This window comes from Podarcis muralis, chromosome 6 (genome assembly GCF_964188315.1).
Source record: "Podarcis muralis chromosome 6, rPodMur119.hap1.1, whole genome shotgun sequence".
NCBI classification, from domain to species: domain Eukaryota; kingdom Metazoa; phylum Chordata; class Lepidosauria; order Squamata; family Lacertidae; genus Podarcis; species Podarcis muralis.
The window spans coordinates 99,201,417-99,221,850 of NC_135660.1; the positions used below are offsets into that span (position 1 = coordinate 99,201,417).

The window sequence follows — 20,434 nt, forward strand, 5'->3', positions numbered from 1 at the left end:
TTTAATAAAATATGCAGATAGGTGATAGAACAGTCATAAATGCTCGTTAGTTATATGTATGGTAATCACAGTTCATTATTCTTCTAATCTAGTGATAAAACTTTCCTGTTTAATCAATCAACAAGTCTAAACAGGAAAACAGCTCTGTCTGACGCTGCTCAGGCTTGTTTCCTTACTTGCAGTGCAAACTTGTTCAGTGCATGCCTACTGTTTAGTCAGAAGTAAGCTGCACTTTGTTCATTGGGGCTTTCTGCCATGGCTGGGCTGCCTGGGGCTGATGGATGCTCTAGTCCAAACACCTGGTGGGCACCAGGCTGACACACTGCATTGCAGCCTCCGTGCGAAAATTAAATCCTCCATCTGAACTATCTTATAAAAACTGTTCTAGAAGAGATTCATCAGACACAGCTTTATATTTATTTGTTACAAAAAAAAACACACTTGGGCCAAAAGCAACCTAGTTTTTCTTCAAAGTCCTGGAATCTCCCTTTTTTGAAGATTGGTGTTGAGAATGAGTTTTCTTTTCCAAATCTTGCCTTATTTCCACAGGAAACTCATTTAAATGTAACTTAAGACAGGGAAGGCAGAATCTTTTTGCGTAGAAAAGGCTACAGTCCTGAAAAAGAACAGAGAAATTCCTAAGCTCACCAAACTTAACACATTACATCTACTCTTATGTATGGCCCCAATCCAGCCAAAAGGTTAGTCCAAGTGCTTTTGATGAGGCATAGTTGTGACTAACTCATTTCTTAGCTTTGAAACTCAAAGGACTCGACTGCTCCTCCTCCTGCTCTAGAACCTGCCCCCCCCCCCTTGTGCTCAGCAATTAAGATACATACAGATCCAGCCACTTCTTAAGATTTAACAGCCAGTCTTGCCATCTGGGGTGGCTTGCGCTCCACCTGCTTGCATGAACTCTTTTAAACGTTCCTCACAAGCAGCCTCTGTTTGTTTACTACATTTTACTACACCCATTTTCAGCAAGTGCAATACACTGCTGGGCCCACACCAATGGAGCAGTGGCTCGGTTGCAGCTGGATTGAGGGTGACTAATTAATGAAGCGAAATATAAGATCAAAGGTTTCTTTAATCCAGCAGGTGAATTAAGATGTCCACAATCCTCCTCCACTTAAGGAAATCGTGGTCAGAAGACGTGGTGATGGTCACTGGCAGAGCAGTCCAACCCTGTTCATGTTTACTCAGAAGTCCCACTGTGTCCAGTAGAGCTTTCTCCCAGGTAAATGTGCACAGGATTGCTTTTTAATTTAAAAAAATCTGCAAATCCATGGTCTCTCAATGGCTAAATGGAAGCTCCAAGGTCAGAGGCAATGAAAAGCTGAATACCAAAAGCTGTGGGCAAACAACACAGCAACACTCTTCTTGCTTTCAAGCCCTGCTCACCATCTTCACTGCAGCCTTTATGGAAGCTTACCTCATGCTCTCCAGCCATTTGGAACTACCACTCCCATCACCCCTGACTCTTGAGCAGGTTGAATGGGGCGGGTGGGAGCTGGAGTTCAACATATGCAGGGAATCAGAGTGCAGAAGGTTGACCGATGGCCAACATTAAGGGACCCTTGGCCTGACTGCATAGGGCTCCCTGGTCAATTACAACTTGTGCAAGGTCTGTATAACGAGCCTAAATAAATATATTTTGCTATAGGCCAATGAAGGGTGTAAGATCTGTTCCAGGAGGAGGCCAAAGCTGATTCCTATCAGACTTGCTTTGAACAAATCTGGAATCCTTAGCTCAATATCATTTTAGAGAACTGGAAGCGGGGAAAGAAATGGGTTATGAATTACGTTTTTCGGAGAATCCTACAGTTGGAAGGGAAACATTTAGCATGTAGCACATGTGATGAAACAGTTCCTCAAGTTGCACAACTTGGGAAAATCCGTTTTTCCTGCAACGCCTCATAATGGTTCCTTATATCCACAACTACTTCAAGTAAGGGCTGCCGGTCATGACACAACGTGTAGCATTGTGGCTATAGGAGATAACATCCAGAGAAGCTTGCAACACCAAGGCAACAGATCTTCATCACAAAAGAAGCCAAACAAAGCTCAAAAGCTAAGAAACAGTCTCCAAAAAGGACTGTGCCGTTTGCTATGTCCTGTGCAAATGAAAATAAATGGCAGAATTCTTCTTGCCCCCCAAAACTCTAGAAACACAGCCTAGGGGAGAAGTGCTGGGGGCTCCTCAAGGGACATTCTCAATGCTTCAGCAAAATCCAATTTTTAGGATTCTTTGGAGGAAGTCACAAAAATGAAAATGGCATAAAACCAATATACATTTGTAGTATAAGTATTCCCTTCATAGTCAAATAATCCAGGCATTAGGTATGGTATGTTGCTATGGTGAGCAATGTAAATAACAGGCTCACTCTGGGCAGTGTGACTGGCATCACAAATACACCCACCCAGTAGTTAAGTTCCTGTGGTTCCATGGCATATTTATGGACATTCAAGCAGCTGAAGAGCAAGTATGAGGTGGCCAATTGTTCACCTGCTGGTGAAGACTTTCTGTTGAGCCTGGCAGGAGATTCACAGAAGGGCTGGGAACAGAATGACCCTGAACTGTTGATAAGAAAATGACCAGAGAAAAGGAGCACTTAGGGTGCTGATCCTTCAGAGAGCCATTAAAAAAAACTGAATTATGGAACTGTATTTTGAAGTAGTATATAAAAGGTAATGGCAAAGCAAGGGTGGAAAAAAGGTTATGTTCCACTTGGCTTGATTTTCAGTCTCTAGGTCACAGCCTATGAAACTAACATCAGAGATATAAACGCAACCGGCATCACGTGCTACTTACTGTGCCAACACACACATGCTTGCAACACAAACTGCACTGAGACCCAAGTATGAGGAATTTGTCCTTGTCAGAGGTGAATGGATCCTTCATGACATAGCATTCCTCCAGAAGGCTGGGAAAGAATCATTCCACATTTTAAAGAGATAGCACTGGCAAGGAGCAACTCACATTCCCACATCCAATCTTAAGGACCAGGTCAGTGGCTAATATTCAGCAGGGACTGTATCTGTACTGAGCAAAGGGCTGAAGGGCTAATGGCACTGAGTCAGGGCAGAGCCAGAGGAGAGGCATGATAGCCTTCTCACAGGCATTCCATTCACCACTGTGGGAAACAGCATACCAGGCCTCCCTCAAAAGTGAAGCTTTAGCTGAATCCTTCCCTAAGCTCCCCTCTTCAGCTGACTTTCTCAAGACAAAGGCGAAGGCTCTAGAGCGCCACACCCCCTCCCAGCAAGAATCACAACAGTGGGGATGTCGGGAGTTGCCTTCTTTCCGGCCTTCAGCAACCAACTCCTGTGCATGAGCCAAGACGCAGGCAAGTAGGAGTGAGCAGCTGAGGGGCAAAACAAGAGAAGGGAAGTTGTTCTGTGCCCTCTCTGGAATTAACCTGCTGTTTCCAAAGGACAATTCTCACACTCCGAAAGGGCACAGAACAACTTGCTCCTGGCCCCAACCCTGCCTGCCTTTGGCAGACACCAGATGCTGAATGCTCCAGGGACCAAAATAGATTTTCTCATCATGAAACTAGGGGACTCTTGAATGCAGCTGAAAAACAGTGAAGGGTCACTGTGAGGTAAAGGAACAGTTTTGTTTATCACTAACAGGTAAATTGAAAATGATCCTTCTCCGCACTCCCTGCAAAAAGTAAGGGATAGAAACATGGTCCCCATTTAAATATCAAGCTCTCAATAAAACTGTGTCCCATGTTAGAGGGCAGCAGTTTCCGCTGTCTTATTAGCAAGCCATTCTTGAATCCATAATGCAGGATTCTGCAACCTGGTGCCCTCCAGATGTTTTGACGACAACTCCTTTCAGCACAGGCCAGCATGGCCACTGCTGAGTGTGGCCACTGGAAGCGGTAGCTGAAAACATCTGGAGGGCATCACTTTGCAGTAAGGCCAGAGCTATAGGTCACACTCTGGAACTTTCATTCTCAGTTCTCAGGAAACAGTGAGTAAAGCTCAAGATTTCTAGCAGGGAATTCTTAAGACCCTCACCAAGTATAATTTCTGGACCTCTTGAGAAGTGAACTTATAAGAACCAGTTGTTCTTGGGTGCCTGTTTCCACATTCCTACTTTATGTGGGAAGAGGCCCGACATCAGTTCAGCTTGAAGGTGCCACAAGGCTCTTTGTACTTTTTTGAAAGCAAGACTCCTCAAATATTTCGGTCCTAGCTACACATTTGGCAAAAAACACGTGACTGGGACTCCCTTTCTCTGTGCAGGTGCAGACCTAGTTTTCAGAAGACACAGGTGTGGGGAGGTGCTTACACACATAAACTGTTACTTTTCCCAATTTCATAGGAAAATCTGCTTGGGGTGTAGCAAGGAGAAAGCAGCAGACAAAGGAAGGGCAGGGAAGCTGGGGACCACCCATCACGGCTGCTCTGCAAATCCCTGCAAAAAGAGACCAGGTGGCTGAAATTCCCATCTCTGGGCTAGCCACTGGCCCTCCGCTACATGGCATAGTGGAGATGCTATCATTGGTGGACAGCACAGGGAGTAAGTGGTAAGAGATGTACTTACGTAACACAGGCAGCATTTGGAGGTTTCTGCCCGTAGTAGCTGTACGGGGCAGTTAATCCACACAACTCACACTCAAAAGTGCCACAGCACTGGGACTCCTTGCTGCACTTCATCTGGGAATGCTGCCGACCAAATGCCCAAACAGATGGATTTGTACGTGGAGCCACTCAGCTGGTCCAGGACTGTCCAGAGTGGTCCACATGTGCTGCACCTGAAACTGAAAGCTAGACTTGAATTAGCAGCACCCCATGTTCTTACACACCCAGGGAGGGGGAGGGGGGACCAATCACAGTCCTGGGTCTTAATTTCCTCCAGTGTCAGAGGCAGAATGCAAACAGTGAGGCCTGCATCTGGCTGGCCACCATACAGGGAACAGAAGGTGGGGTGAGGTGGGCTTTTGATTTAAATAGGGATCTTCTCATCTGCTCAAAACAGTCAGCCGTTTCATAACATCTCCAAGCAGCCAGTGTGGAATTCAGATGGGAGTTATTATTTGCTTACTCTGAAAATGTGTGGAACTCCTGTCACCAAATATTCTGGGATTAGCAGCTGGGGATAAGACAAACCTAGAACTTTTGAGTGTTCGAAGCAGACACCACCTTTTACAAAGAGCGAGGAGGAAAGATCTCTTCCCCCAACAGGTACAGAAGAGGCAGCAGAGGAAAGGAGGCAGGGAGGAAGAGGAAGAAGAATGACTGGCAGGCCTGGTTACAGGAGCGCAGGGGGGTCAGGTTACATGTTTTAGCTTATTCATTACTACAGTCTTGTAGATGAGAGTATCTCCATATTGCAGTTTGTAGGCATGTGCAGGATACATGAGTGCTAAGGCTAAGGAGTTATAATAGCTTGCCAAAGATCACCTGTAAATTTATGCCAGATATGAGATGTGAAGTGGGGACTAAATACAGTGGTACCTCAGTTTAAGAACAGCCCTGCTTATGAACTATTCGGTTTATGAACTCTGCAAAACCGGAAATTGTGTCCCAGTTTGCGAACTTTACCTCGGTCTAAGAACGGTGGAAGGGCATCAGCAGCAGGAGGCCTCATTAGGGAAAGTGTGCCTCAGTTTAAGAACGGTTTCGGTTTAAGAACAGACTTCCAGAACAGATGAAGTTTGTAAACCGAGGTACCACTGTATTAACTATGCACAAAAACTCTCAGCACTTACAAACTTAGTGTACCTGGGAAATAGGTCAGAAATCTCCTTCTGGTGTTCTAATTTTGAATGTATAGCAGGGATTGGTGTTGTTGTTTAATTAAAGAGAAATGGAGGTGGAGCATTTAGTCGCAACAGGGCTGTGTTGTGCAACTGCTGTGACAGTCTAGGTGGCTCCACGTGAAATCCTTAAACGAGTTAACCATGATTGGTGTAGAGTATAATGAGATTTCACTGAGAAAATAGCATGATGTTGAACCAGTAGGAGATTAGACTGTCATTATCATACAATTATTTGCACTAGAAGACATGCTATTTACCACCATGCGCCCAGTTTATATGCTCAACCAACTGAGGGCTGTGATTTCCACAGGGTGGGAGCACTGGAATACGATGCTTGAACATGCTGGGCCAATGTCCTTCACCCTCAAAAGTAGTGTTGTGGGGGGAGGGGAGGATAGTCACACAAATCAAGCCTAAAGGCATAGAGGCCAATGCATGTCGTGCCCACATAACACATGTGCACTGCTGGGAGGGAATCCTCAGGCATGTGAATGTGTGAGCTGGGCACCAGTAAGGATGGAGGTTCCTTCCAGAAGCTCTCTTACAAATCCAAAGAGAACAGCAAAGTAAGGTGGGCAGGTATCGTGTTTTACTTGCTTCTCCTCTTCTTATGCAAGCCTTTAAGAGTGACTATTTTTATGTGGCTTTTAATTCTCCACAGCTGCTCTTTATCAGCTAATTGTTCTGCATATTAAGGAAGCACAAACAGATGTACTTTGCACAGACAAGCCTGAACTGAATCTTGGGTTTATGTCAGGGAGGCCTTCCATACCCTTTATTTAATTTTACCAGATTAAATTCATACTGGCACTTGTGGCCTTCCTCCGCTGCAGGGAGTTCGCACACATGGTTATTTAAATGCCAAGGAGGACCAATTAGCATATTTACAGCTTTGGATAGCAGAGTGTTCTCAGGATCAAGCTGCCCCCATCTACCCCTGAAGGTGTAAACTGCCTCCTCACCTCCATTCAGACATGATTAAAGGGGTCTCCAAGATATTAGAAAGTAGGAAATGGGATGCAACAAAACCCTCAAATCATGTTGTTAGAGAGGAATAAAATAAGAAGTTAGAAGAGCGCAAACATTGTATTAGCTGCATATATGCTAACCATAGCATGCACATCAACGGCAAAACATGGAAGTCAGCTATTTTATCAACTCTTAGTCAATGAGGAGGGGAAATATGTGGACTACTATGTGAATGAATAAGATCGGGGCCTGTAAATATTTGGAGTTGGTGTGCTCATCATCATTTTTTCATTTATTGGTAATTATATTAAGTAACTCAATTCGCAAATGTAAAATGAAGGTATCAGATATTTATTTTTTAAAAGGGGTGTTGCATTACTAGCTGAGGGAGAAGCGACAGGGATAATCCCATATGCTCAGCTGGTTGTAACCCGCCACCATTTGTGGAGCTGAGAGCAGGCACCTCCTTCTTTTCTGAATGTGTGCGGGGGGGGGGGGGGTTACTGAAGTGTGCTCTGCGTCAGAAACAGAGATGGAGAGGTGCAGGCAGGTGAGAAAGACCAAGAGCATGAATTTGTGACCTGTGAATGGGAGGGAGAGAGGAAGAGGCATGTGTGGTGATGAGACCTGTTCCAGCAGGACCTTGCAGACTTACCACCTGACGCTGTCTGGGTGTGAAGAGCAACAGCAAATGACCCTCTTCTAATTTTGTTATGCCACAAACCCCAAATAGCAGCCAGTTTGTGGCACCCGCAGCATTTTCTCAAACTTCACTATGTGCCTCTTGGTCCACAAAGTTTGGCAGCCCCTGCACTCAAGGTCAGGAGCTCATTCAAGAATCCCACTCCGCCCCCTGAATGCCAGAGGATGCCCTGCGAAGGGGTGAGCACCGCTGCCCCCTAGAGGGCAGGAACAGAACTTCCCGGTGCACATCCCGCCCCCCCCCCCAAAGCCGGCCATTACATTCTAGGGGTAATTCCATTCTTGACAAGGACATGTCTATCTCCACATCTGTTTTTCGCAGACCTGGCAGCAATAAAACTGCTAGCACATTGGCAAAGTGAAGCGGGGGCCGGTATGGGGGGGGGGCCGCATGTTGAAACTACTAGATGACCCTGGAAGGGACCTGCTAAGGGACCCGACGAAGAAGCGGCGGGGAGGAAGAAGAAGCACTTCTGGGCTGCGCAGCTCCGAGGGCAAGAGGGAGACGCGCCTCCAAAGGCCAAGGGCGGAGGCTCCTCGCTCGCTCGCCCCACGTGGCGCTGTCCCTGCAGCAAGGCGGGCCCCGATTCTGCCCCGGAGCAGTCGAGCCCCAAGTGTCACTTACGCTCCCTGGCCGAAGGGGCCGCTTCCTAAGGTCCAGCGAGGAGGCCCCAAGTCTCTTTGCGCCCGGAGAGCGCAGCTCGGAGACGAGGGCTGCTGCGAACAAAAGACCTTTACTTGCGAGGAAGCAGCGGACAGGACCGGGCAGCTGCCGGCAGAAAGAGAAGGCGGGGCTTTAGCTAATGCTCATTGCAACGCACCTTCCCTAGTGAAGTTAGCTTCGAGTCAGAAGCGCCTGTACAAAACAAGTCCAGAGGCCTGGCGCGGCTCTCCTCTTTTTCGGGCTCCCGGCTCTGCAGCCGCTTCCTGCTCCTCGGATCCGGCCCCTCCTTTTAAAGGAGCGGGAGAGAAAGGCTCCCGTCGGGGAAGCAGCTGCCTCTCCCGGCCCAATGACGTCTTCAAATGCTGAGCTAGTTCACTAACTCGGAGGCGAGTCCCACGTACATGACTTCATTTCCGAGCAAACCTATAAATAGGACCAGCGGAAGTGAAGTCTGCAAGCAATGAAAAATACTTGGAATTAAATCCCGCTGAAAGGGACAGGTCTAGGCTCCATGCAAACCATAGAACTGTAGAGTTGGGAAGGACCCCAAGGGCCATGTGCAAGGCAAGAATCTAAACTAAAGCATGCAGGTGATAAAAACCAGGGCAGTTCTAGTTCCTCCACAGGTATAAAATAAACCCAGCTACGCCGGGGGGGGGGGGGATTAAATACATTTTCAATAATAATAATAATAATAATAATAATAATAATAATAATAATAATAATAATAATTTATTATTTATACCCCGCCCACTCTGGGCGGCTTCTAATGGAATATTAAAATACAATAACCTATTAAACATTAAAAGCTTCCCTATACAGGGCTGCCTTCAAATGTCTTCTAAGTGTCTGGTAGTTGTTTTTCTCTTTGACATGGGGATGTTTATTATTATTATTATTATTATTATTATTATTATTATTATTTTGCATTAAGTGATTTTCATTGACACTAAATGCAAAGAGATTTTCACCTTTTTCCTGATGTAGATCTTCACTCAGCCCCTGGCGGCGGGGTGTGTGTGTGCCATTTTCTGGTTCGCCTCTGGTGCCAAAATGTCTTGGGCTGGCCCTGAATGAGAATGCCTGACCAGGTCTTCCCTGCAGGCTCATTGGCAGCGTCTCTCTAGAGAGGAAGAGCGGTTGCTGCTTCTTTTCCTCGCTCCTCTCAGAGCTCGCTTGCTTGGAGAGGGTGGGGGGGCGTGCGCAGGCAGCGGCAGCAGGAGGGCCGGGAGTTGGCAGTGGGCCCTCAGCTGAGGTGTGGCTCTTGGCAAGTGGTTAGTGATGCTGACTCTGATTACAAACACACCCCTGTAGCAGCTGCCCTTGGAAATGCCCACACTACTTGGAGAATTGGGGAGCTGCAGGTGTGAAACAGTAAGCTCAATGCAAACTTGAAAGAGGTATCATTTTGTAAAGGTTCAGCTCCAATTCTTCAGTAAAGATAAACAATAGTTCTTCAGTAAAATCTGCAGATAGGAAAACTTGGCTCGACTGACTAATTTTAGCCAGGATTCTGTATTCTGTTGCTTTGGCTCTTAGTCTGATTGTTAAGACATGTGATGATGTAACTTAATAGTTTCCCCTCCTTTTCTCATTTCCAGAAACATTTCTGGTGGCCACTGCAAAGCCTCTGAGGTGGAGGGCACTATTTTGGGGGTGGCATCCACACAACATTGTGCTGGAGTCAACAGCATCCCATTTCTCCCCACCCTTCCTCGGGGGAGGGGATCTAGTTAGTGCAGTTAAGGGTGGCGTAGGGGCAAAAGCCTCAAAGCTGCAGCTGTTTCAAAGTGGAACCATTTGATTTGGGGAGGCGGTTGATGTCTGACGTGTTTTGTGGCATTTCTTGGGAGAGCTGCTCTACTGCCATGCTTCCTCAGCTCTGGTTTGGCACAGCTATCCAGCTATCTATCTATCTATCTATCTATCTATCTATCTATCTATCTATCTATCATCTTTGTAGCAGTGAAGCAGGACTTGTGCGCCATTAAAAAGTCTAACCTGGAATTTTGCTGCTCAACTCTGTTGGTGTGTGTAAAGTTTGCAAAACAGGTGAGGCATCAAAGGTGCTTGTGGTGAAATGGGCTGCCTCCTCAGTAGTTCCTCCTTCCCTTCCTGCAGAAACCAAGTCTGACTGGTTGTGATTCTCTTGTGGCTCTGGTGGGATGTCTTAAGTTTGTAAAAGGAAAGGGGCAGTAGGAAGGGGGACAGCAAGGAAGGGTCAAGCAAGCCCTTTGCCCTTTGCCATGTAGCCTCAAGCTGCCCACTCAGTCCACTACACTGGGCAAGGGAATGATGACAAGCACTGTAAAACATTCCAGGCTGGGCTTGTTGCTGGTGGCCAAGTTCTGCTCAGCTCCTATTTAAGCACACACACGTGCAAGGGCAGCAAGAATTGTGCACAACAATTGCACAATCCATGGTACACTCAGATGCTTTCCATGGCCAATTACAAAAAAAAATACTCCTAGCTTGGTCATTTTTGTACATGCTCTGTGAAGTGTAGCATATGGGAAGCATGGAGAAAGGGCAGGGAGGGAGGGGAAAATAGGCACTTTCAGTTATGCGCCATGCATTGGTGGTGCCTGAATACCATAGATGTAAAAATGTATAAATCTGTAAGGAATGGTGCTGTACTAAATGATATTCTGATAAAAGTGGAATGAGAAGGTAAAGAAATCAGCAGATTTCCATCCAAAAGCACCTTTACATCTGTAAAAGTTATGGACAGCCCCCCACACACTCTGTCTATACCAAATGCCAGAATTTCAGCTAGTGTGGAAGTAACATAGGCAGAGCATTTTATGTCCCGTCTCATACTAGACTTTTAGTGTTCAATATTTATTGGACCACATATGTACCACATTTCAGTTTGCTAAGTATCCCTAACCAGGTTCAAAGGAGTTGCAGGGTTGCATGGGCTAACCCCATTGCTCCCATTGCTGACACACCGATTGGCCCCCCACTCACCCAGGGGCACATGCACACTGATGTCCATATGCAGAGCTGCTCCATGGCAAAGGCTGGCTGGCGGTGATGGTCCTGGCCCAATCAGGAACACCTCTTCAGAGGAAGCCCTCGAGATGTGCAGTTTTACTTCTTATGTATGCTGAAGACACAGTTGCTAGCGGTGCCATGAGCAGGGGTTGGGGTAGCCTTACACATTAGGGTTCACCTGAAATATCTTTAATAACCCATGAATTAGTGGGCTGGTGTCTAGATTCAGTAGCGTATATGCTGCATTTGTCAGCATGAGTTCTGTACAGTCTGTGCACACCATAGCTATTTGCATGCTCAGCTGCATCTGCATAAGCACATGCACATGCATGGCACAGTAGTCCTACAAACATATGGGGTACAAAAGATGAAATCAAGGGCAATGTGTTTCATTCCTGAATGTTATTACCCCTCATGGCTCTGCAATTGATCCAGCCTGATATTAATAATGCCACAAAGTAATTGTAAAATAATAGTAGTAATGACACACAAATAAAATAGTGAAGCAAACAAAACGCCTCATGCAAATGACAGTTTTACTATTAAGGTTACAGTCTTCCTCTTTGGCAAAAAGGCACTCATTACACTTCACACACACCCTCTCAGCTCAAACATTCTATATTGCTGTATTTTCAGAGATTAAGAGATAATAAATTAGATCACCCAAATGAAATCTCTATTTGAAACAACAACAATAATAACAGGGGTTTTTTTAGTGCAGGATACATACACCAAAGACCTGTTCCCCAACCCTTTCCTACAGTTTTATAACACCCTCCCTCCTTGTTTTCTCACCTGACAAGAGAGGTTGAGGGAGGCACGGGTGGAGGTGTAAGAAACTGAGGTTACACCGATACTGGTTCTTCATCCAGACTAGTGGTATGGGAGTGCTTGCAGTTAATTAAGTGTAATCATTCCATAATAGCTTCTGTGAATAAATGGGATGATGTGGAGGGCGGCACTGAAAAGCAGTTTCATAGGAATTAGCACTGATTAATATTCGGAGCAATTCATTTTTCCTTACTTCTTCCTTTCTGTCTTTTTAAATGTGCAGTTTTCATTCAGTTTTGAAAAAGCCAGCTTAAGAATCAAATGACAAGATAAACCATTTTTTTGCCGTTTATTTTTCTGGCTTTGAGCCCCAGGTGGTGTGTGCTTTTCCTCTCAGGATGCCCAAACAGAACTCTGTTGAAAAGCTCTGCATCAGCTGTGGATGCTGACCTGCAGGTTACAAAAAACCAGACCCTGCGAATCTTATGAAACAGAAAATTTACTACCTCTGCTTCGTCAGAAGGCTCTTCATAGACGGGTTGCTTCATGTCCTCATAGGCAGACATAATCACAGCTTGAAATAAATTGATCAAAACGCAGATCATCACCATCATGAACGAAGCCAGGAAGAGACCCCCCAGAATCCTATTGGATGTAAAGGCAGTGTCTTTAAAAGCCGAAACACAGTAAGAGAAGACTGTCTGAGCAGAATGAGTCATTGTGTTGTAATTCCATTCGTGTTGTCCAAATACCAGGTAACCAAATGCCATGTATACAAAGAAGTACACCGCCACCACTAAAGCCATAGAACAGATGCCAGGAAGGGCTGCTAAAATAGATCGCTGAGCCAGGCGCACATCGTAAAAGAATCGGGAATACCGGAGAGTTTTCAAGACTATGAGGAAGACCAAGAAACCCAGAGTTATCCGCAATGTTTGATCAACATGGGAAACTTTATGGAACGGAACAAATTCATCTGGGTGAAGTAAAAACAATTCTGTTATTGCAGAAGCCAATTTAAATTTGAAGGCAAGCTGCAAAAGGAAGAAGACACACACACCCTTTATCCCAAAATTAATTAAATTTGAAACAGTTTTTATGTATTTTAGCCTTTGTTGCTCCACCACAGAAAACTCATCGATGATGTAAAAGACAAGAATATAGCCAACAGCTATATAGACAAACTTTTTCATACCACTTAGCTGCTTGAAAATGGGGAGTGTGTATGAATGGATTATCAAGCTTGTGTTAACAGGGCCTAAATTAGAAATCTCAAATACAACTGAGATACTGCAAAATAAATCGACATCTGGATTAAAAGTTGTCATCTCAACTATCAGTGCCCAGGTATTTTCATCAAGCCAGCTGCTCCCTTTCAAAGCATCGATTCTTTTTGTTGAGTTATGCAGTTGCTCTTCAGGATAAAAATCAAAAGTGTATCCTGCTGCTCCATAAGTGTTTAGTTCTCCATATGAATTATATTGCCAAGGATCCGGGAGGGAGTGGTAAGTGAAGCCTGGAAAATTGGCAAAATTATTTGAAACAGACCTATTGGCTGTGTTTGCCCAAGACCCAAAGTGGTTTCTTTGCTCTTCCCTGTCATGGCCATACTTGTGAAGGCAATGGCTTGTACTAATCACAAATTTATGTACAAAACTATGTGGATAGAAACATTCTTTTATTGTATTCTTTGCTCTAACTTGCCGCATTCTGGGTAACCCAAGGATTTTGGACCAGGTATCTGAAAGATAGGATGGTTTGTTATTGTTGTGGATCAAAGGCAGAAAGACATTGCTAAGCCAACTGTAAATGTGCTCTATTTTAGTGATACTTGAAAGCTCCGGAGAGAACTTGTTTTGAATATCCTGGTTGTAGTAAAAACTAGCAGTGTTTTCCATTGAGTAAGCAATGTTTAAAACAAGAATTAAAAAGACAAAGTGACATATTATGTCCTTTATGAAAATGAAAGCTTGTTGTTCAATCTTCTGTTTTTTCTTAAAAATTGTGATTTCATCCTCTTCCAGGGGTTGGTAGTGCTTGGTACCTCTCGCTCTAACGAGGTCATAATGCAATTCTCGCATATCATCAGCATCCATAGTTGCATCTTCCAGATTAATCTCTAAGAAGGTGTTTTTGCTTGACCATGGAACATTTTCACAGTATTTGGGATAAAGTGTCTCCAAGGCTGAAAAAATCCCTATGGTCAGAGTTTGAAGCAAAAATACACATGCAGAAAAAGAGATGGTGGATGCTGTTAGCCACTCGAATGATGTTTCATAGTCATAGTGCAGACCATAAAATATGATAAAAAATGATGACACAGCAGATATGACCAAGGCCACCATCCACAAAATAGATTGATTCCACCATGAAAACACTATTTGTGGCTTTCTATAAAAGAGCATGTGGGGAATATTTGGTGGTTTTATCTGAGGATATATATCATTCTTTACATAATTATTACTAGAATTGATATTGGGCTTAGAATCTTGGGTTATGTCCTCTTCTGTTGCAATTACATTTGCATCACCCTCAGAAATTGTGCAGTTGGTCCAACTTTTTCCTGCCTGTCGCCATTTTATCTTTTTTGATTGTTCCAGTTCGGATGATTCTGAGACACTGGAAGGCCTCCTTGGGAAATTAGGTCCTGGGATGTTTGAACCAGTTTCTACAAGGTACCACTTCTGCAGACGTTCCTGCCAATTTCTAAAGTCCCCAGACATGAAAGCAGAGTATTCTGGAGGGTAGGTCTCCATTGCATTCAGTGGTGAAGGTTCCTTCTGAGAATATTTCAGGGAAGCTGTTACAATCATTTGCAAAGGAAAAGCAATGAAAGCACTTTGGATTCCGATTATTATGGATCTCAAATATTGTAACTCTTCAGAAAACATGTTTCGATCCTCATCTGCGTTGAAGAACATAACGTTGATAAGCAGGATGCACAATAGTATTGCTAAACAACAAGAAAGCCGTTGAAGCCTGTTCAAAGAAGTTGAACAGACATGAGCAAAGATCGAGAACCATAAGTGACAATCCACCAGGTCATTGGCAATGTTTATCATTAAGAAATCAATTTTGTTTAAAGGTGCTGCTGGCTGAGTAACAACTAATGTCCTCTCTATTAGGCCGTCTGCCTTGTCAAGAGCAAACCATTTCCGGCACATGAACACCCAAGACTGTTTGGAGTATATGTTTTCCACTTTGACTCTACTCAAGAACCAATCAGGGGAAGAACCTGCATTATTGTGCCAGACTTGAAGGCAATAAATTTCTCCGAGGTCATTCTTACTCGTCAAGAGAAAAGTATCAATGGCCCCTCGAAGAAAAGTCGGGTGTTTGGGGTGTCTTAAGCAATGTACGTCACTGACAGCACTTTGGCCGATTAGCTGAATAAAAACATTGGCTGTGGTTGCTGCTCCAAAACGGCTGCCTGTGTATATTGTGACCAGGTAGCACACTTGATCAAAAGGATCATTGTCTGGCAAGACTATGGCATGGTCTCTGCTCTTCATATCGGCCCTATCTTTTCTTATTGTCCAAATAGCCAAGAAGATGTATACTACCAAAATGAAAAGTACCGTCAACATTGTCACAGGATTTTTGTCGTTTTGGGTTAACTGGACCTCTTTCATTTCTACTGGACTGGGATATGCAGTTACTTCCCCAGCCAAAAAGTTGATGTTATCTCTGTAGGTTCTTCTTGGCTGAGAATTTGCAGTCCTTGGAATACGCTTTTTGCCTGTGCAAATGCAATGTAATTTTTGCCAACTGGTCTGAGGGCCAAGGCTGCAGAGGTCTTCTTTCCAATGACTTTGGACTCCATCCATGTGTAAGCAGTTGGCAGTAAAAATCACAATGCCAACTAGCTGACTTACAGAAAGGTCGGATTGTAAAACAATGGATATGTTCAATTGTTTTGCACTGTTGCCTTGGAATATTGTTCTGAGCAATGTCTGGGAAAGACAAAATATGTACGGAGTCTGAAGTGCACAGCCATTATTACTGGAGCTATTTCTCCTTGGTATTGCAGGTTTGTTATGGAAAATACTAAAAGCCGCTACAGCAAGATTGCTGTTCCTTAAACCTAGGTATACAAATGCCTGGAAAGTGACCTTTAGTTTTGGCATAATCTGAATGAAAATATCTTTGGAATTCTTACAGACTTCAAAACTAAATTCTCCAGTTGTTTTAGGGAGTTTGCTGCCATGTCCCATCATCAACTCAAAGATGACAGTTTCTTCATTTTTTCTGGTCATTATAATTTCTGCTGTATCAGGCATGATTCCAAGCATGTCACCATTAGATTTGGTCCCTATCATCTTGAATCCAGTCACCATTGTGCCAATGTTATCTGTATTTGGCAACCAAGGAAAAGGATTCTTGTCAAACTCATAAACAACAGTGGAGATCACAGCATCCACTGGTAATTCATTGTTCTCCTGTCTCATTTTGGGATAAAAGCAGTTCCTGCAGTCTTTTCTCTTTGAGAAAGCACTGATAACATCCCACTTTTCATCTTTTCTTAATGTGATGCTCCAACCATTGGCTTCCATAATAGTTTCACTCTCTCCAGGAACTTTACCTTGTAAAATTAGGTCCGCTAAAATCTCACTGACAGAGATGGTTTCCTTAACCCCATTTTTGTGAACAGTTCTATGTTCTAACAGAGCAGCTTTCAGGACATTGGACAACCCTGCAAAAATACTAGTGCAAAGAACCTCTGTTTCTTTAGAACCTAGGTTGTCATTGCTCTGCCTTTGCACTTCTTCACTTAAATCTTTGAGTTTTCTGATGGCAAGTAGTTGCGATTTCCTATTTATTTCAGTGGTTTCCTGTGTTATCTGAGAAATACTTGAGATCATTTGGTTTGTCCCTGTTACGTCTATTGTAGGGATAGCTGCAGACCTATTTAGAAGGATTTCCCGCAGTTCAGTTTTAGAGGAATGAAATTTTTGCAAGCTTTCAATATCATTTAAAGTAGAAGCCACCATGTAGACAAAATAACCTGCCCTAAAATAGTCTCCACTTTTGAGAAAAGATGCTATTGGAGCTGTGGGTCCATGGGTTAAATCATGTAATTCATTTATTATGGCATCATTTTGCTTACCTTTCAATGGACTATTCACCATTGTCTGTAAAGTTATTTGGGAGTATGCTCCAAGTGCATCATAAATTTCAACATATACTTTTAAAGCACCAGTGGGTAAAAAAGTTGGTGGAGTTTTAGGCTGATGCCCACAATACACAATTGTCCCCAATATACCGTTGTCTGGAGAATGTAGTCTAGTAGAGGTCCATTTATCTGATACTGCTTTGACTTTATATGTAAGAGGCAAATTTTTATCTTTAAACCCACTACAGTGAACAATGAATTTTGTTAAGAATGACATTCCCATGGCAGGGCTAAGGACACACTTTCCCGGTACTGGTGGAAAGTTTACAAAAAATAAGTAACTATAGACTGATGACTCTCCTTTCCACATGCTCACTTTTAAAACAAGCATATATGATTGTTCTCTCATATTCACAAAACTCAAAGAACGTATACATAAGTATGGACTTGATCTTCCAGTTGTAGTCTTAGAGTCCCAGTCAAAATGTATTTCGGTGGAATTTGGTGAGAAAAGTGACCAGTGGTAGAGTGGTCTGCTAGATTTTCTGCAATTTAGACATTTACCAGAAAGACAAAATCTTTCTGTTGGTATTATTGACCTACCACAATTTTCAATACATGTGATATTCAGCATCAGTGCAGAGTCAGACCGCACATGTATCATTTGCTGAGCTTGAGCCGTTCGGCTTCCTTTTTGAACTACCAGGAGAAAATAATAAACAACATTTTCCTGAAGCGTTTTGGGTAGAACTGTTTGAACTGGGTCAGAGGAAGCTGTCCATTTCAAATCCACTTGTTCTGGATAACATTTTCCATTTCCACTTAAGATCATGGATGCAAAGTCTGTTTTTTGTTTAGTGCAGTACCAAGTAAATGTGAGTCCTTCAAAGGGTTGGGCTGCATCAGGATCAGAAGAAGCGGATCCATCCAGAGTCCACTGGCTAGAAAAACCAACTGTCTGCACAGCACCTCCAGCAATGACAGCCACAAGACTGCCTGGTCCAATCGCTACAAACACTGAATCAGAGTCTTCCACACTCTCCAAAGTATCCATTGCAATTAATTTCACTGTAAAATTAAAGAGGTACAAACCATAATCTAAGCTAGATGCAGGAACTTCTAACATGAGAAGATTTCTGCTTCCAATGCCAGGTGCATTAAATGGTTTTGACCAGTCTGGAGTACTGTTCACATCTGGGATTTTAAAGATTTTCCAGGTTAGGTCTCGTAGTTTAGAACCTGGACAATTCACCTCTGTGTCAGCAGACAAAGTAAATGGTACCCTTTTAATATGGTTTAAGATACGGTTTTTAGGATGAGGTTTCTGGATCTTCACTTTCTTAATTAAACAACTCATTTGAAGGCAAGTCACTGTGGATTCCACAGTCTTTGAAGCATAAGTGTGGACTGTAGCTTTCAAAGCAGCTTGAGTATTCCCAGTTCTTGTGCAGTTTACTTGGGCTACATACCCTGCATACAGGGCAGGGTTGAAAGGTAAAACTGCATGAGGAATGAATTGGGCAGCATTTCTGACATGATCCCTGTAAGCATAGGTATTGTTCCAAAAGAGGTATTCTTTCCTTGAATCAAAATATTCTAAGTTGAAGGCCCACTTGAATTGCAAGAGAGGGTGTTGCACTGGAATAAACCACACAATATAGACCACACTTTGTAAAAAAGAAGGACCACTGTTGAAAATGTGAATCTCTATATCTTTCCTTGAAAAATAACTCAGAAGGGCTCCTTTCCTGTTAAGGTATAGATGTACACTGAACTTGAACCACCGTAGTTGAATAAACTCTATTGCGATCAAATAAGACAGAGACTGATGCTGATAGAAAAAGTAGTGCGTGCTTGAGAGGTTGCCAGAGGAACTGGCAGCATTTCCGCCTTGGGCGAAATAGTAAAGCCCCTGCGTGCGGCTAAAAATGTAAGTGCCCATCTTGATTTTCTGTGTGTTGAGAGTGAGGTGCGCCTGGGGCTCACTCTTTGATGTTAGATTTAAGGTGGTATTAGAGTAACCAAGTTCTCCACCTAGCTCCCCAGAGGCCGCCTCATCTACACAGAAGTAGATACTGGCCACTGTTTTCTTCCTGGAATGCTGTGGGATATGCACAAGAGTGTAATTGTTCTGTAGAGCATACGGATTGTAGAAAGTAGACCAGACCCTTCTACCCTTAACATCCCATAGTCTGTAGGCCATTTTTTGGGAGTTGACAGGCAGGAAGCTCCAAGAGAGGCTGATGGTCTTATGAGAGATGCTGAGCAATTTGGAATGGGTACTGCAAATGTGTAGCAGAATGGGTTCCACCTGCAAATCGAGGCTCAGGCTAATCTGGGGCCGCTGCTTAATGTGGAGGGACGAAATATATATCCCTTGGTGCGTGTAATGCACAGTCAGGCGATAGCTGAAGAAGGATTTGCACTTGTGGTGCAGTTCACCACTATGGTAGTGGGCAAAGTGTGCAGAATCTGGATGATAGCTGGTGGGGAGGAGACGACCCTGCCGACTGCTGTAGTGATAACGCCAACTTGAAGTCTTGAGGTGTGCACACCAGCCCAGCTGCACCAGCTGCCACTCGTGGATGGGACGTGTGAGCGGCCAAAGCAGGAAGAGTTGGACATCCTGCCCAAACACTTCAATGCTCAGGTTGCAGTGAAGGCATGCAGTTGTTGTGCAGGAAGGTGACACACACTGTATGAGGATGCAGCAGGATGGATGGATGTCTCCTCTTGCTAACTTAGGGCCCAGCACTATCCGGCCTGACCAAAGAATCATATTACACATGAAAGCAACCTTCCAGCGCCAGCAGCAGTGAGCAGATGGTAATACTGTCTGCTGTTTCCCAGTCCTTGAAACAAATCTTACAGCTGTTAAATGATTATGCCCAGGATGCCCATCCTGCAGACATGAAGTCTGGAGTTTGTCCTCTTGTAGCTGATGGATGTAGTTTTGTTGGTCAGAGCATGGGACCAGCAATGGAGGTAGCTGTAAATAAGGGGTCATGGCTGCTGCATATTGAAAACGACCCCAGCCTAAGAAGAGGAGAGTGAAGAATAATAGAAGGTGCATCTTGAGGATGAGAAAAAAAACTTGAACCAGAAGCAGCCACTGTCTCCTGATAGCCCCAACTGCCATAGAGTGAATGACTGGGAATTCTAGAATTCTACTCATCACTGGGCAACCAGTATCCATGCTTCCCAGCTCATCAAAATAAAAATAAAAATCTCCTCCCTTGATCATAGTACCTGAACAGCAGCAGTTCCCTAAGGTCTCAGGAAGATGGTTTTAAGAAGCTGTTTCTTAAAACCCCATAAATTCATCCTCCTCAGAGGAGGAAGAGTGAAAAACACTACATAATTCCTCTGATGGCTGAAGTAATCCCCCACTCCAGTTTTTGGAATTGTGCCCTAGGCACTTCAGAGGACGCTGCAGCCTTT

The 20,434-nt window shown here is 44.0% G+C and overlaps 2 protein-coding genes across 6 annotated transcripts; both read right to left on the reverse strand.

The window, feature by feature from the left end:
• Nucleotides 1–394: 394 nt before the first annotated feature.
• Nucleotides 395–8,530, reverse strand: CDPF1 (cysteine rich DPF motif domain containing 1). 5 transcript variants are annotated; one of them, XM_028728630.2, is made up of 4 exons: nt 8,270–8,530; nt 4,559–4,782; nt 2,813–2,924; nt 395–616 (listed from the first exon to the last, which is right to left on the reverse strand). In XM_028728630.2, the coding sequence occupies exons 2-4, from the start codon at nt 4,669–4,671 to the stop codon at nt 458–460; spliced, it is 384 nt and encodes a 127-aa protein (XP_028584463.1). In that variant the 5' UTR covers nt 4,672–4,782; nt 8,270–8,530; the 3' UTR covers nt 395–457. The 5 variants fall into 5 exon arrangements, with proteins under 5 accessions (XP_028584463.1, XP_028584460.1, XP_028584461.1 ...); XM_028728627.2 differs by having other exon boundaries at nt 4,559–4,775; nt 8,270–8,529; XM_028728628.2 differs by lacking the exon at nt 8,270–8,530 and adding an exon at nt 8,074–8,263 and having other exon boundaries at nt 4,559–4,775.
• Nucleotides 8,531–12,040: 3,510 nt separating this feature from the next.
• On the reverse strand, nt 12,041–20,079 carry PKDREJ (polycystin family receptor for egg jelly). Its single transcript, XM_028728626.2, has one exon. The coding sequence runs from the start codon at nt 20,064–20,066 to the stop codon at nt 12,198–12,200; it is 7,869 nt and encodes a 2,622-aa protein (XP_028584459.2). The 5' UTR covers nt 20,067–20,079; the 3' UTR covers nt 12,041–12,197.
• Nucleotides 20,080–20,434: the final 355 nt, after the last annotated feature.

What these genes read in the sequence shown, in the direction of transcription:
- CDPF1 (XM_028728630.2), bottom strand. Translation starts at nt 4,671, where the DNA reads ATGAAGTGCAGCAAGGAGTCCCAGTGCTGTGGCACTTTTGAGTGTGAG. An exon ending in CCAAATGCTGCCTGTGTTAC is followed by an intron (nt 2,925 to 4,558) that starts GTAAGTACATCT and finishes ATTCTTTCCCAG; the next exon opens with CCTTCTGGAGGAATGCTATG. An exon ending in AGCATGTGTGTGTTGGCACA is followed by an intron (nt 617 to 2,812) that starts GTAAGTAGCACG and finishes GTTCTTTTTCAG; the next exon opens with GACTGTAGCCTTTTCTACGC.
- PKDREJ (XM_028728626.2), bottom strand. Translation starts at nt 20,066, where the DNA reads ATGCACCTTCTATTATTCTTCACTCTCCTCTTCTTAGGCTGGGGTCGT.